Source organism: Ambystoma mexicanum, chromosome 12, assembly GCF_040938575.1.
Source record: "Ambystoma mexicanum isolate Mex_15411 chromosome 12, UKY_AmexF1_1, whole genome shotgun sequence".
In the NCBI taxonomy this organism is placed as follows: Eukaryota; Metazoa; Chordata; class Amphibia; order Caudata; family Ambystomatidae; genus Ambystoma; species Ambystoma mexicanum.
Window position 1 is genome coordinate 1,063,724,573 of NC_090936.1, and position 17,882 is coordinate 1,063,742,454.

At 44.4% G+C, this 17,882-nt stretch overlaps 1 protein-coding gene across 2 annotated transcripts in view; it reads right to left on the reverse strand.

Moving 5' to 3' along the window:
- Positions 1-17,882, reverse strand: part of COPG2 (COPI coat complex subunit gamma 2) — a 621,430-nt gene that overhangs the window by 212,575 nt on the left and 390,973 nt on the right. For both annotated transcript variants that reach the window (XM_069629620.1, XM_069629619.1), the window contains 2 exons: positions 6,546-6,611; positions 5,130-5,269 (listed from right to left, as the gene is read on the reverse strand). In XM_069629620.1, the coding sequence (XP_069485721.1) occupies positions 5,130-5,269; positions 6,546-6,611 (206 nt within the window). The remainder of the gene's footprint in view (positions 1-5,129; positions 5,270-6,545; positions 6,612-17,882) is intronic.

Genomic DNA, 17,882 nt, shown 5'->3' on the forward strand with positions numbered 1-17,882 from the left:
ACAATCTGTAACAATCACTGAAAAAATGTGTGTCAAATACTACACAGAACATTTGACAGAACCCAACTCCTCATCGTTTAATATGTTGAGAGAAGCAAAATGGGAACTACATATAGAGAGAGCAGAGATAGAAGGGCTAATTATTAGATAATCTGGATCTGCTGTGCCAAATGGCCTGACCAACTTAATCTTCAAAACAGATCCAGTCACGTGGTCAGAAATACTGTTTGGACTTTTCAAAAATATAGTTTCCAGCCAAACCCTGCCAGAGGTCTGGCAACGTGCCATTGTGATCCCCATTTATAAAAAAGGGTGATAGAACAGATCCAGCCAATTATCGCCCCATCGCTTTATTGGATTCGGACAGTAAGATCTTTTCAAGCATGGTATTGCAGGAGCTCGAAATCTGGGCACAGTCTCGAGGAATTTTATCTAACAACAAACATGCTTTCACAAGGGATTGTCAACACTAGCAAACGGGCTCATATTTAAACAATATGCACCTCGCGGCAGGGGCATTACCAGAGTCGTTAATGCCACTGCCGCGAGGGGCATATAGCTATTAGTACCCCAGCCCGCAATATCTGCGTGACCGGGGCACTATAATCATTTTTTTCTGTCCCGAAACGCTCTAGCGTTTCGGGAAAGAAAAACAAAAAAAAAAAAAGACCAAGAAAATGGCTGCCGGGAAAGGGAAAAACGGAGTCCGTTTTCCCTTTTCATGGTGGCCATAGGGGGTTATAGGTCAAAGATTCGAATGCAAAGGATTGAATGACAAAAGGGTCGAATCAAAAGGACCTAAAACAAAAGGGTCGATTTTTTTTAATTATTTTTTTTACGGGGTGTCTCCCCCCCCCAACGCCGCTTTTTGTGGTAAAAACCACTTTTGTTTCCAAAACGGAAACCCAAAAAAATATAGATTTAAAAAAAAAAAAAATTAAACCCTTTTGTTTTAGATCAAATTGACTCGATCCTATGGCATTCAATCCTTTTGGATTCAAATCTTTGACCGGACACCGCCATCGGGAGCAGACACGCTGGGAACACAAGTGTTCCCACCAGCGTGTCCATTCCCGTAAGAAGACAGAAGAAGGTAAGTGGGGTTGGGAGGGAAGAAAAAATAAATACACATTTTAAAATAACGTACCTAGGTCCCCGGCAGGGGACGATGGAAGCCTCCAGCTGTGTGGAGGCGCAGAGCGGGGATGGCCCCGCTCCGAGTCTAAAAACGGCTGGAGGTTGCCATCGTCCCCCACCGGGGACAAAGGAGCAAGAAGTTAAGTGGGGTGGGGAGGGCATGGAGGAAGAAGGAAAGGGGAAGGGAAATAAAAGAAGCCTTACCTCAGTCCCCGGCGGGGACCGAAGGCAGCCTCTCAGCCGTGGGGAGGCTCTGAGCAGGGATGGCCCCGCTTCCAGCCTCCTCACTGGCTGGAGGGGCTGCCACGCCCCCTGCTGGGGACAGTGGCAAAGGAATCCCGACCGAGGGATTCCCGGCGGTTAATGCCTCGGCGAGGGCCAATCAGAATGGTTCTTTCATTCTGATTGTGCCCTCGCCGGATACTAATAAACATAATTGAGGAAAGTACCATGAGTACCAAAAAACCAATTCATATGGCCCTAATAGACTTACCTAAAGCTTGTGATCTAATGGAGTTAATGGAGCAAAATTATGGATTAAGCTAAGTAATTGGTGGATATCCAAAGACCTATTAGTCATCCTAAACGCCTTGCATGACCCGGCAAACCAATCAAGTGAGGCTAAACTTGAAGGGAGATCTGTCTGCAGAAATTGCGATTGAAAACGGAGTCTGCCAAGGTTTAACTACCTTCTCTGGTATAAATTACTGTTTCCCAGAGTAAGTAAAGTAAAGTTGACTTTACTAGTCTTTTAAATTCCTAGAGCCAGCACACCATATCTTACAATAGAGTGCTGGAGGGGTTACTTAGTATCACATGTGTCTAGATACTCATGTAGCAGTCAAATGCTACCCTTTCCTCTCAGAATGGCTGGTGGCAGTGGTTTTACAACAAACTACCATGATTTTTGGTAGTGCAACTCCTGGACCATTGGTTTGCCCGGTGAAGCCCTGCTGCAGGTCCGAATTGCCAAGTTCATCTCGACAGCGAAGCCCCTTCAGGACGACTTCTCCCTTTGAGTTGGCGGGACCAAACAACTCATAAGCCACCTGGATACCATTCTCAAGGCTGGTTAGGATTAACCAGGGAGAGGGACACCAGCTTGTGTGCTTGAATTACAGCTACAGGAACTGAAGTCACTCCATTTTGTTTGCATTTTCTGACAATCCCGTGCAGTGCAGGAGTCCCCCGATGTCCTCCCTCTTGTCCCCACGACTGAGGCTCAGGAACAGTGAGCTCTGCAGGAACTGCCAGGAACCATCGACTTCAGCTGCATTGGTTTCTTCATACTAAGGTACTGTGCCAACCCGATTGAGAGAACGCCACTCTGGCGGTGAAAGTTCGTGAAACATTCCTAACTGGCAGGCCTAATCAGCTTGTGACCCAACTTATGACTCTTTTTTGCCTAAACTCCTTCTGAGAACTTTTGCAAAGACTGTTTGATACCAGAATTGCTCTTTCCTATCCAGAACACTAGCCCATTGACTTTGGCCTAGGCTTATTGACTTGAATTGAACTCTTCTGGTGAAGTCAAACTATTTGCAATGTCTAACAAGTATATGTAATCTATTCTACTTACCTTATGCCTTTTTGCTCACTTCTAAGTAACTCAACTGCCATTTGGCTCCTATTTCAGGGGAGCTCAAACTGTCTCAAAAGCTTAGAGTTTTGTATTGGAGTGCATTGTTATATAATATTAAGTTGCCTCCTTCTAATGAATGTTTTCTAAATGATTGTGTAATAAATAAGTGTTTTACCAAGAAACCTCAAGTATAAGTGTCTACTTGAACCACTGTGATTGAAAGGCCTCTGTGTAATAACTTGTACTGCCCACATTCACGCTTGAGATAAGCCTGGTTGCTCAGCTCGCTACCAAAAACTGTGTGGTGCAGACATATACCAAAGGTTGGTTTGGCTTACACCTGTAGTCCCAATTGTGTGTGGTGGTCCCAGAGGGTACTGCATACAATTCTGCCTAACAGTGATTGGCTGGCTGACTGTCTGGCAAGGACAGCCACCCTGCTGGGTGAGTGACAACTAGGCTGGAATGAATGGGAGAGAACTGAATAAAAGGCGAGTTTCTTGGCTTGGAAGGTAGAGTCGACCACTGGACAAAGGAACCGAAGAAGAGCTTGAAGATTGCTGCAACTCCTGGACAGCTGGTTCGCCCGGTGAAGCCCTGTTGCAGGTCCGAATCGCCAAGTTCTAATTGACAAAGAAGCCCCTGCAAGGACGACTTCTCACTATGAGTTGGTGGGACCAATCAACTCCAAAAGTAAGCCCCCTGGGCACCCATATCGGAGCTTGGTGAATTTCCTCAGAGTCACTGCAGGAAACCGTGGGACCAGGGAGAGGGACACCAGTTAGGGTGCGTTGCTTAAAGCCACCAGAATTGAAGTTTGCCAGTTGCAAGCTTTTGACAGTTCATGTGCAGTGCAGGAGTCTTCCAACGTCCTCCCTCTTGTCCCGATGACTGAGGCCCAGGAACAGCGAAATCTGCAGGAACTGCCAGCAACATAAGTCATCAGCTGCCTCTTTCTTCATTGTAAGCTACTGTGAAACAAGACGGAGAGAACTTGGCTCTCGCGGTGAAAGTGCTTGAAACATTTGCAACTCGCAGGCCTAATCAGCTTGTGACCCAACATATGATTCTTCTTTTTACAAACTACTTCTGAGAACTTGTGCACATACTTTACCAGAACTGCTGTATCCTATCCAAGACTTTAGCCCATTGACTTTGGCCTAGCCTATTGAATTGAATCTTCTGGTGAACTCAAAGTATTTGCACTGTCTAATTGGAGCCTTTAATGTTCTGATAACTTTTACCTTTTTTTTTTTTTTTTAAAAGAGTGTACAGTACTGAAGTTTATTTGTGTGTGATATAGGATTGCCTCCTTCTAATGAATGTTTTTTTTTATAACTGACTGATAGATGAATTAATAAGTATTTATCCAAGAAACCTTGAGTGTAAGAGTTTATTTGAACACCTGTGATTGTAGACCTCTGTAACTGCACTACTGCTCACATTCCCCTCTTTTGATAAGCCTGGCTGCTCAGCACCTCTACCAAAACTGTGTAGTACAGACTTATACCAAAGGTTGGTTTGCTTTCACCTGTAGTCAGTTGTGTGTAGTGTTCCCAAAGGGTACTGCATACAAATGTTGCCTAACAGCAAGGTGGTTGGCCGTCTTGCGCAATGCCAGAGCAAGGGTGTTCCATGGCATAGCAGCAACAACCGAGGAGGCACGTCTGCCCGTGCGCACCAGTTTTAAGTGGGAGACCACAACAAGAAATGCGGTTTGAGTACAGCGACAGCGAGTTGGAGCATAGTGGGGGAATTTATCCTGAATGTATTCCGGTCTCAGGCCGTTGAAGTCACAGTAGATCATACACAAGGACTTAAACAAAATCGCTTTTCCACCGGGAGCCAGTGGAGCTGCCTCAACAGAGGAATCGTGTGGGTGCCAAAAGAGGGCCGTAAAATAGCTCTAGTAGCAGCATTCTGTAACAGCTGAAGGTGATTAACCAAATAACGTGGCTGGGCGAGATACAGCGAATTGCAGTAATATAAACCACTCAAGACAAGTGCGGCTACCACCGGGATCTGGCATTTATTGGGCACAAAAGGAAGGACTTTCCTAAATCTCTCTTGATACCATGTCCATCTATGTTAGAAGACTTTCATCCAGCATAGGCAGAAGGCACACATTTCTGTGCCCTAGAACCTTTCCATCACAACTGCTAAGAAAGAGGCCTCATGATTTAGGCATCTTAATCAGCAAGTCCAAGCTTTTTGGGTAACAGCACATTGCATTCCCCCACTTGTAGCCTCATACTCAGAAGGAGACACTATCTACATATACCAGAATACATACGGCTGGCGTGAAAACCAGAACTATGAAAAGGATGTACAAGACCCAACCCTCTTTCACTGTTATTTATACACTGCCTGTGTGAGAGAGCATGCAACATCAGAAAATGGTCCATCATACCTGGAAAACAATGTAATCAGTGAACACATGCTTGATGCAGCGAACAAAATATTCAGTCTCTGCCTCCGTCAGCTGCACAGACTCTGAGGATTTGAACAACGGCCCCAAATTCTTGAACTCTGGAATAGCAGCCAATTGTTCTACAGGGAAAAAGACGGATGTATTTAAGACTGAAGTGATGCATATGTTTCAGAAATACACCATCTAGAGACAATGCTGAACCTGCTTTATATGATGGCACATTCACAAATCGGCTAGAAGATGAAGGATTTGACAAATTCCAAAGGCAACTTGCATCCACTCTTCCACCCCCCCAAATCCCACAATCTAAGGACCTTACAAATTAGATGCTCAAAGTTGCTTACTATGGGGCTTTCCTAACATTGAAAAACATGTTGATTCTAAGAAGACAGTATTTGAGGCTGCAAAGAGGGATGTAAAATGCCTTCAGCATTGAATGAATGGGCTTGCCAATGTTTTAGAATTTGCTCTCAGAGCAGCGTCACTCAGAATGTTGTCTTATTACTATACTCAGGGTTGCTAGATGAAGATTGGGAAAAAGGGAAGGCCACAACTAGAAACAGGAAGACTCGGAAACTTAAAGACTAGCCCCATCTTTATTGCCATCTCTCATGCTATAGTATACGCCTGCATACCTCTGTTACGCTTAGACCATTTCAGCAAGGTATCTTTGTACAGTGCATTTACAGCACAGCCATCTGTGTTGTGTTGCTTATGTAAATCCCCTCATTGCGAAATGTCGCTCTTTGGGTCTTCATGGAGCTTGGTACTGTGACACTAAGCAAACAGAAATCTGCTAAACTAACCTCTAATTAATGACACACCAATGACACCGAATAGTACATTTGTCTTCAGAAATCTCATGGATTTTGCATCTATGGAGTGAATTTGAAAACGTTTCCACTTCAACGTTTTTTTTCTTTAGTTCTTTAGGATATCAAAGTGTCCAGAACTCAAACTCGAGAATCCCTATAGTTGTTAATGAGAAACAGCAACGGGACATCTAGCCCCCTCCAAACCCCATGCCTCTGCTGCTAAGGATGTGCACATCTACATCCTTGCTGCAAAATTGAGGTTATGGTTTGTGTACAAGACTATTTATACGTATACTGCCTTGCTGTCTATGGCTAGAGCTGGCGCCTTTTGATTAGAGTTTAGGAAAGTTACTCTTCCTTTGAACAAATCATGCCCAGTGGGTTAAAACTGGCAGCAGTCTTTTGGACTAACTTCTCACCAAGTACTTTGGGATCTGAATGCGGACTCTATTTTTGTTAACTTTCATTATCCATCTTGCACAGCCTGGATTCAAAACCACACTCCTAAGATGACAATCAAATCTATTTAGGTGTGACAGCAAATTTAAATGAGGACAAGCAAATGTTATCCTTCGCTTACCTTGGAATATATCCTGACGGGCTGGGGTAATTTTCTCATGCTGTTTGATGGCAACTGGAGTAATTTCTGTAGAGAAAGAGGTTTGGCTCTAGTTACTTAAGCGCAATGAAAAGTCTTCAGCCAACTAATGATTATAATTAAAAACATTTCAGACAAAAATAAACAGAACCGCAAATGCAACAAACAAAGTAGAGAACAAATAATGTACCTATCGGGAATGTTCTTTCTGATGGACTTTACTCCAACGCATTCCTCATCTTTGATATCTTCCAGCACAGCTGCTCTTCAGAAACATTTCTGTCACCAGAAGGTGCCAGTATATATATAGAAAAGCCATGCACAGTGACCTTAGTTCCACCCTTTTTCCCTAGCACACTGACACTGTGGAACCGCAGAACCAAAGTGCACTTGCTATCTGCCAAGAGGGGTCGGTAGGGAGGGTAATGAGGAAACTATGGAAGGAACGACGATTAGAAAGAATATTACCGAGAGGTAACTCATTTGTTCTTTTAATGGACTTCTTCCTCCCATTCCTTATCTTTGATAGACTCCCAAAGAAATGCAATGACATGGAGGGAGGATAACAAGGACACCACCTAGACCAGAAAACCCAGGATGACAGCAAAAACAAGCGTCCTGACCAGAAATGTAATCCCAGTATTATTCTTCATGAACGTGTGCAATAAAGCCCATGTAGCCGCTTGCCAAATATCCTGACCAAGGACTGCATGTTGTAGAGCATAGGTGGCGGCCAACCCTCTGGTCGAGTGAACCCCCGAGGCCTTCAGAAGCATACTGCTTGCCAGCCAGATCATAGCATTTCGAGATGAAGAGAATCATCCACCGTTACATGGTCTGTTTGGTCACAGCCCTGCCAGCCAGGGCACCTGCGTAACCAAAGCAAAGCTGCCTACCATTGTTGGTCTCATTTGTCCTGCACCAGGTCAAGCTGATGGAAACGATCCTCTGCCTTAGAAGGATGAGGCAGAGGAAAGAAAGACTAAGATTGGATATTTTGGGAGGGATGGAAGTCTGAGACCACCTTTGGCAGGAAGGACTGTAACTCGCCTTCTCCTTGAAGAAAACCAAGTAGGGAGTTTCAACTAACAATGCCTGGAGCTCACTCACCAGTCTAGCATAAGTGATGACGACCAGGAAAATCACCTTAAGAGTGAGCAACCGTAACAAACAGGAATGAAGGGGCTCAAACTGAGCATCCATTAAAAATGTTAACAATGAAATGGTGCGGGGCAAACATACTAGAAAGACCCTTTAGGAATTTCACAACTGTGGGGATTGTTAAAAAGGAGCCTTGCTCCTGGGTCCTCTTGAAGACCAAAATGGCTGCAAGATGCCCCTTAACCGTACCGATCTGCAGGCCCGTCCGGGCAAAAGCCAGAAGAAAATCCAACAGAGAATGTGGAGCAAGTAAAAGGGTCCAGATCCCTCTCCCAGCATCAAGCTGATAACAGGCGCCACCTGCAGGGATAGATGGATTTGGTGGCAGGTCCTTGATCCGAGAGGAGTACATCCATAACGTCCTAGGACAAATCCCACTCCTTATGGGGGGAGAAAAGCAACCAGAGCCAGTCCGATTGCTCCCAGCTACAGCAGATGGATGGGCTCCTGGCACTCTGATGGGGGCCACAGTCCGCTCACTGTAAAGTCTTGGAGGCGAGGGCCACAGCCTTTCAGACACGCATGTTATGTTATCAATTTCGTACCCAAAGGTATAGCACATTTAACACCAAAAGGCAACTTGGCGCTAACAAGACTATCAGAACACCTTCACTGGCTCAGTGCAGATTATCAGAAAAGCAAGGTTTTTAATAAACATCTAAACGGCAGATGGACTGCAGTGTAGCAGGCAGAGCATGCCACAGTGTGGCAGCCATCACAGAAAAGGAACAACCACGAATTTAGGCACACCGAAATCTAGGCACAAAAATAAGAAATCTGTCCCCAGAGTGCAGAGAGCAGCAGGGTACATAAGGGTGAAACTTGTGCTGCAGGTATTCATGCCCTACAGCATGAAAAGTCATGAGTACAAGACACAGGGATTTGAAATGCACCCGCTTTTCTTTTTATAAAAATGTTTTATTGGTTTATCAAAAGAATAGGAAAACATTTAACATATTCACTTCTATCTACATCATCATTACCGCCGAATAAGCGCGAGATAATTGCTCTGATGGTCTATCGGTAGGTGTATTACCTTCCGCAGCGTTAGCGGGCCTAGCGTCGGTTTTTCGACTAGAGGCCTAGTCTTAACTTTCAGGCCTACCGCGGCCGTCGCAGCGTTGATTTTCCGCATTTCGACGTTTGAAGTTTTTGAAGTAGCGCCCTTACTTGTTTTTTGATTGCCCAGTCGCAAGAAACTGCTGTGGATGCGGGGAAGGCTTTGGATCTGCGTGATCCGAGGAATTTTAGACGGCCCTGTTGCCGCTTTCACCTTTTTCGATGAGGACGTCGAAACCGGTGTAGGGGTTGTATGCTTAGTGAGATGCGTTTGTATGCCCCTGTCGCCGGGTGTTGTCCCTGAAGCGAGACCAGAGTCAGGCCTTAAAGGGTCGGGGACGGGCATGGCAGACCTAGAAGTTTCCGCCTCGAGGTCTATTAAATCCACAACGGATGTTTGGTCATCTTAGGTGCCCCCGTCACTCTCAGCGGGTGTGGCTGTGGGGGAAGAGGGCTTTACACAGCGCTCCTTAAGGGTCTTAGACCGAAGGAGTTTGCAGGCCGCACACCGCTTTTCATCGTGATATAAGGGGAGACAGGCGTTGCACGTCCTGTGTTCGTCCTTCCAAGGATATCTGACCCTACACTTAGGGTAGAACCTAAAAGGAGTCCTTTCCATAGCCAAAGGGGAAGATCACCAGACCAAAAGGGTAAAGAGGGGAAGGAGGAAAGACATACTGAAAATATGGCCAACGTGAACCCACTCTCCCTATTGTAAAGGTCGGCCAGAGGGCCCGGCCATGTGGAAAGTTCGGCCGCCGGATCTTAGGCGCGAAATCCACAGCCGTAAACGAATCCCCTGAAGTCTTCGTCGAAGATGTTCTTGTGACCGACGTGACTTAACGGGGAATAACCGACAAGTCGGTATAAAATAAACAATGTCTCTTTCTGTAAGAGCTCCGCTATAGGGCGACCAGTTATCTGGGCAGAAAAAAACAATCCGAGAGACCTCGGCGCGGGAGGGATTTTGAGTACACTACACGTCACGATAGGGATAGTGTTATAGACACGTCTATGCCGACGTCCCCTTTCGGTCCCCGAAAGACAAGATGCAATACTCTGCAGTTACCACTGTATGTCGGATTATATGCACAGCATGTGATTCTAAGCAGATTAACAAGCATCAGAAACTATCATATCAGATATGGGAATCGAAAAGACTGAGGTTACCTCTATTTTGAATTCAACAAATGGTGACATTACTGCAATGTATTTGGGTTCAGGTAATGCTGTATTTCCCTCTGAGCTCAACAGTCAAAATGGAATGACACACCCCTTTCGTTTGTGGCAGCAAACATAGAAGACGAGGAACTTCGAATGTAGGACAAAAAATCCTATGCAGAGGCGAGCCTCTGATGGGAAGATGGAGCAGCAGTAACGTGGAAAGCGAGCTTATCGCAAGAGAGACGCCAGTAGGATGGCATCCTGCGGCCCGTTAACCGTCACGGACCGCAGTGGAGAGAACGGATCACCGACCTCCACATGAGAAGTGTACAACTGCAGAGCCGGGCAGCAAAAGGGAAGCGGGCACTCCCTAAAAGCTAACGGCCTGGAGAGGGGCAAACAGTTGTATCCCAGGGTGCCAGAGAAGCCAAAAGGATTATGGCAGCCTGGAAAACCCAAACGCTGGACACGGGCAGGCGCCCAACCGATACCCTCCTGAATTAAGCATATCAGAGATCCAGAGGGTTTTGGGTAGCCCTAGAAAAACAAACAACATTGATATACAAGGCGGGTAAAGCCAAAAGGACTACGGGAGCCCGACAAACTAAAACACTGGATACAGGCAAACACCCACATGAGACTCTGTTGAGTTAAGAGCTGTGAATTTAAATGAAGGGATATCGCCCGTTGGGCCTCTATGCACTCTCCATCGTACCATGCTTCCTTTTTCTTTGCACGCTTTTAATTGCTGGTTGGTACTAGTAACAAAAGGTTGTATTGTAATCCATATTTCCACAAATTTTAAGATTACCTCGTGATCCAAACATATACACGCAATATGCTCAAGAAAACAATTATACATAATTCAAATCAAGTAGTTTGGCCCATCTGATTGAGCGACGGGCATGTACTGTCACAATTAGATCAGAGATGACAAGGTGATTTGGATGCAGAGGTAAAATGCCAAATTCTTTGCAATAGGCTTGTGGTAAATTTCCTGTTGGTTTATTACATGACAATCACTAATTTGGTACCAATCTGAAAGGAGGGTAAGAATGTAGCCGATTCTAGAACTACCAATGGGGCTGTAGTATGTGTCCCTTGCAGGTTGGTCCAAAGGGAATTGACCATTACAGGGGCATAGCCCTAAATAAAATTAAATTTGGGTCGAATCATGGGTTCTATTTGGGGGATGAGCGCTGAGTAGGCCAATTCCCCCGAGCCTCGTCCTCATCGTCCCATGGACCTTCTAGTTTTCCTATAGGTTCCAACTGCAAATTAAAGTCTCCCAGTACAGTAAACCCAAATCTTCCACCTTCTGTATGTTCCCAGTTGGTAACACATTCTTGTAGGGTTGCGCTAGTCCCAGAGGCATTTTTTTGCATCAGGTCGATTGTATAGATTAAATAAGAGCCAGGTTTAACGGCCAGGGATTTTGATTACCAACTGTTTCAGATCCACAGAACCCACATAATCATTCTCGATTTCCCAAGATGCCCCTGTAGTGTCTTCCCCTCACCTTCTTCTGGGCATTAATGTTAAAGGACACATACCCCTAAATATCTAGGTCTTCCATGGCCCATGTTTCCTGGAGACCGATAACGTTGAAACCCTCAAGAAACAGGTGCCAAACACTATTGACAAGATGCCTAGTAGGACTGGCTATGCTCCAGGATAGAACTGTACATAATAGCCCAGGAGTGCGGTCCAATCCCTCAAGGTTAGATGGTAGTTGGTCAATCTCCTCCAGGTTTACAGTCACCAAGCAGGGTAAATGAGCTTGCAGCAGCTGGAGTTGTTCCACACCTAACTGGACCCAAGCTCCCTAGGGTTTCGAAACAAGGGGGAAACCGGGCTATGAGATGGGAGACTGGCTCAATGTGATTTCAGATTCATGGGGCGGGTATGACCTCAATTTGATTGTCAGCAGCCCCTGAACCAACCACACATCCCTTAGGAATATTTGAATGGCATCAACAAGGCCCCACGGCATGCGCTGGCGTCTACAATTAACAATATATTTCCTAATTAGGGAAAGACAACCCTTCATGCGTCGGATTCAGTGTATTACTTTGTTGATTGGGGACTCCTGATCTTCGAAGCACCACTGCAACAGACTTTGAGAAGATGGAGTCTACCCGCCTCCGTAACCTGTAAGCGATTACTACACTGATTGGGAAGGGAAGTGCGAGACTCGTTATAGGGGTGAGCAGAGCGAGGGCCGGTCTGCCACATCGGGGGACTTAATTCTGCATACTTTTTGATGACATCAGTGATCGGTTTAGACCAAATCACTGTCCCCCACAATATGGGTGTTCTTAGTTGGACCACTTTGGTTTGGATTGCCACTAGTCTCAATAGGGCTATCTAAAGCACTCCCCACTAGAGGAGGAGAGAAATTCAGATAGTCCCACCCTTGGCTTCAAGAGACTCAATGCACCTGGGTGGTCATCATTCAAACTATCCAGCTTGGCCCCTAGCTGTTTAACGAAGGCTGTTAATTTGTACACACTTTATATCAAGTTTTTTTTGTTCCCCAAGACTAAATAAACAAAGGGTGTCCCTGCCATAGTTTTCTCAATACCCTTGTCCAATGGCCAGTTCCCCTTATTTAATTTGGTCCTGGGACGCATACATTTGCTAGTACCAACGGTGCCTGCTTTTCCCATTAACTTCTTCCTTTTCTTAGGAGTGGGCGGAGACACCCTCTTATGGCACCTTTCTTCCCCCTCCCTTAGCCCCCCTCAGCACAACCCCTTTACCTAGCCCATACCCTCTCCACTACCCAAGACTGCAAAATCAGTTCCCGGGTCTATTTAAGTCAATGGCAAAAAGCTGTTGTGGTTGGGCGTCATGAACAGACCCCTCAAGCACTGATCCCTTTAGTCTAAGTGGAGACTTCTATATAGTTACATAGCCAAAGTATACCGTTCCAAGATGGTGCCCCTTTTGTCTATATCTTTTGAGGCCTCTGAAAGTCCAACATGGTGCTCTGCAGCTTATGCGGCGTGTGATCACACTGCCACAACAGATATCAGCTGTGTTTGGAGCGTCTCAACGCTAAGGTGCACTTAAATCAGTGCTCCCGTTTTCTGTCCTTGGCAGCGATTATTCTCTTCTGATCCATGCATACTTTGCTTCCTTTCATTCCTTGCTCCTTTTTTCAATTGCCTTCCTTGTAAGCTTCTCGCTTTGCCGTGCCATGTTTTTTTGCTTTCCTGGACCTTCCTTCTGGCCTTTCCATACCCGTGGTTTTTCCTGGTATTTCTAGTTTCCCCGACCAGTCCTTGTTGTGAACGCCTTGGATTTACATGAATTGCCTGCCAGGAAAGGAACTACCATTGGTTTGCAGTGCGCGCATGGGATTTACAACTATTGGCTGCTTGGAAACAAACTAACGTCTACATTACATTGCCTGCTTCCACACTCAGTTTTTCCTGATAGGCGGTTGGCTCTGGCTGTCCCCCTGACCAGTGTCCATTTCAGCGGGCAGGGTGGCGTCCGGAGACTGTTGCCATTCCTGCATGAAGGGATTAGAGCACGGACAATTCTCAGTCGCACTGCGCCCAAGCATGCAATATAGGCATGTGTTACAAGTAACTCTCACGGCTTCGCAATTGCGGAAATTTTAGCACAGCAGGAAAAGCCAAAGTGATGTGAAAGGAAGCAGCCCCTTAGGGCTTTGGCTTTTCCTGCTGTGCTGAAATTACCGCAATTGTGAAGCTGTGAGAGTTTTCTGGCACTGTCCTTCATTCAATTTATCTTAGGTCCCATCTCCCATTTACAGCCTTGGATGAAGAGTTGGTTTAAACTCGAAACACGCGTCAGGCTACTTTGCAAATAAATCCATCAGACTTATAACCACATCTCTCTTCAATTACTTGCAACACATGCCTATATTGCACTCTTGGGCGCAGTGCGACTGAGAATTGCCCCTGCTCTAAATGTTTCCACAACAGTGGGTTGTACTTGGCAGTGCTCCCACACCTCTCAGGCACCTGCAGCCTATGTGCACTCTTAATATTTATTCATCCAAGCGCTGTGGTTTTGTGACTTTCTGCCAAACCTGTGTTTTTCTTATTATTCCTGTATGAATCCCGAATTATCCAAAGAAACAAGAAAACCACTTTCAACTCAGACCCCAACACACAGGTGAGACGTAAAACCCATTCCTCTGCAGGCTCTACGCGCCCTTCGACTCAGAACCTGACAGTGGGTGATAAATGGAGAAATCACTACCCTTTCAGATAAAACTTGGACCAACCCATCCGTTGTTGGGGACTGTACAAACATAAGTGTTCCCCCCTTCTATTAGCCTCCGAATATTCGATAACACTTGGCAAGGCTGAGCTGTCTGAGTTTGTTATGTCAGCGGAAAGTAAATAATTTCTCCCGGCCACCTGCTCAGGACTTTTTTTCAATCAAAAAGTTGTCCAAAGATTACAATTACCAACAAAGAAAAAGTTGTCCCCTTTCCCATTGTACAGATTGTTAAAGGCCCTCCTAACATTAGTGGGGTCATAAACTTGTTCCTACCTTTTCCCTGTCTGAATCTTCACTAAATATTGGTCAAGGAGACTACTGAGGAACTTGCAGCGTTTCTCTGCGTTGGCCAAGGTCTATGTCTGCTTCTGCAGTTTGTACCACACCTCTATTAATTTAGGCCCTGTATGTACCAAACTGGAGACAAATTACCATATACAACTAAGTGTATTGAAAAAATAATAATGTATATGGTACAAGTGTGTGGTGTAATAACGACAAGTTCACAGTGACATATATATACAGTGTGCAACAAGAATCGAACAAAATATAACCATGTTTCAATTTACATTCTCAGTGGCAAAGTTTAGTACACAAAATTGGAAAAGGCATAAATTCAGCTTCAATGGTTCCTAAAAACATAATCCTCGTGACATACCATCAAACAAAACAATTATAGAGCATGTCCAGGATACCATATGTATTTTGAGGAACAGTTTCCTCTAGGATTAGTCATTTGAGAGGGTCCAAAGATTACAAAGCAACAGTCTTTTCCCTTCCTTTCCCTTTTGAGCAAAATTTAGTAGTGGAAACAATCTATTTTTGCCATCTCAAAGGCATTGGCATAATGTCCAAGAAGGGCACAGTTCAATCTAGGGCGCCAATTTGGCCACAGGGTTAGCTTCACAATCAATATCACACAACAATTCGCTAATTTCGGAGATTAATACATTAACTTTCCCAATGGACTGGAACGTGTCGTAAAATGCCTCCTTAGAACACTCCCTAGGAGAGACGTTGGTAGTTGATTTCCTCTTATGCATGGTCTCAAAACATTAGAGGGTTAGCAACAGGGAAAAGATGAACCAGTAAAGCAACGATAGCGAAATTTTGTAAATGCAACAAAAGCAAAACGTTGAAAAAGATGCCAGAAAGGGCAGGGCACGACCGAGTGACTCAAGGGGCACAGACCCCTCCCTAAGGCTTATTTGTAGGCGTCCACAAATAATAATCAAGGGAGGTAAGGAGAATAGCGGGCGTGCAATGCAAATAACCGACTCAAACTGATGTGTGAGGAGCACTTACAGTGCAACACTTAGCTGTCAAAACACATTCACACATCTTCCTTGTAAAATAGCATTACCAGTGCATTCAGTGGGATAAAAGAGTCAAGCCCCTTTGGCCTTTGCACCTGTGCAGGGTCCACCTGAGATAGTTTCAATTGTTTCAGCGTAGGGCGTAAACAATGTAACGATGCAACAAAGGAATTACTGCGCAGGGAGCGTGCTAGATCATGAATTACAAAGATTCCCTGAATAAAGGTGTCACAGTAGCAAGTCCATAAAAGTCTGATGTTCCCGGAAGCCTGCAGCACTGAACATCCTGCGGCTACAAACAGCTGCGCACCCTGTGCCAGCGCAGACTTTACCGGCAAGGGCTTCCAGGCAGCTTTTATGCTTGGGGGCATTGCAGTAACTTGTAAACAATGGGACTTCTCCCAGGTGGTCCAAGTGGTTCAGGCTTCTCTCTTGCGACTAGAAACAGCCACACACCCTTTGCCAGCACAGGCTTTGAGGTAGTGTGTGTGTTACAGTGTACAATGACAATCTCAGAGACTGACCAGTTCTCCCAAAACAAACTAGTTGAGCAAGTGAGAGGCTAAAAACGCCTCACTTGCACAAAAAGCAGCCAAAATACCAAAAACGGATATGCTTGGGTTTCAATTGAAAAAATGACCACAGCAATAAAGCTTTGGGATCAAATCCCAGCAGTTGACAAAGTACTGGTGCAGAACATTGTGTCAGCATTTATGCCGAAACCAGAGGGTAGAAAGTGACTTGTACCTCCACTGACAATCAAACACAAGTCAAACATTTGGTGGCCAGCCAATCAATGCTGGTTGTCATATACAAACTTTTGATTTAATGTCTTACTGGACTAATGTTTTAATATTGGAATCAGATCAGAAACAGCCGACTGCTATACATGTTTTAATTTCTTTTTGCCCATTTAAGAGTGGGCGAACTACTTTTAAAATCATCTTATATTGTTATATTGTTTTTTTACTGGTTATACACTGCCTCACCTCGCTATGGTGAAAAGGAAAGCCGAGAGTGCTGTGCAAGGAGGGCAAAGCAAAATGTCAAGACTTTTTAAACCAATTAATGGGTTTAACCTCCTGATCACTGAAATTAAAGACTTTCTACAAGACATTGAGGGCCGAGTTGGGCGGAGAGCTCTGACTTTGCAGGAGAGTGAAATACTGCACTGGCGTAACCTTTCTAGCTATGCACAAATGTTAGATTCTCCTCGTAACACTCTACCAAGACCTTAATAGGCTATTGGTGGATGGAAATCCTTTCTCTATTGCAACTTTTGAACTGCAAATGAAACAAATTTTATTTAACAAGGGCGCTACTTTTGAAGATTTATTACAGGTTCCGCCTAACATTAAGAAAAAACTTTACGAATTAGATTGGTTAACAACGATCGCGACCAACAATACCTACAAAACATATGTAGAGTATGCATCATTCCCAAGAAAAAGAATCTCAAGATCACCGTACATAACGAAGTTTCCTTGCGAAAAAGCACAAAGAATATACAAACTATTTAAATTAAATCAATTTGCTACACTTGCATGCACTCATCATTGGCATAATTCATCTAGCGCTACAACAGAGGATGTATGTCGATTCTGCCTCTGCGCGGATGTGCAAGAATGTCTTAAACAGTTGGTGCTTTACTGTTCTTATTTTGAACAGTAAAGACCTAAATTGCTTGGCATGTATAACCCTAAAGCAAATATAATTGCAAAACAATTTTTCTGGGTAAGATGTATATGGGGTGACAACACTAGACTACTTTTAGCATTAACAAAACCATTGTATAAAATTGAGGATTCATTAAATATATTACATTCTGCAATAGTTTAAATACTGTCCTCGGTTTGCAGGGGAAAAATACGTAGAACATTCCATTAAGTCACAGTTTGGGTGTGGCTCTGATCTGCTCTATCAAGTTGCATTGGTCTTGGGATATTTTTACAAGAGTCTCCACTTGCAATACGAAGATATATAAATCGATCTAAAGGATCAAACAAATGGAAGGTCGTCACCATTTCGTGGAGTGTGGGAACACTATTGAGAAGTTATTGGGGAGGTACATATTTAATTGAAATACTATTTTTAATCTTATTGTGTTAAGTTTATGTCTTCGGACAAATGGTATATAATCAAAGACTATATGTTTTTTTGGGCCCTATCACTATTTATGATTTGCTCCAATTAAGGGCAATTATGACTTGCCTTGATGTGCATGTACACAAAATAATTGTCTACTACCAGCATTAAATAGTGAAATCCAAATTATCTACATTTTTTAAATGCTTAGAAATCTATCTTTTGGATTAGTACTCATGCTAGAAGATACCCTGTTATTGAATAATGACTT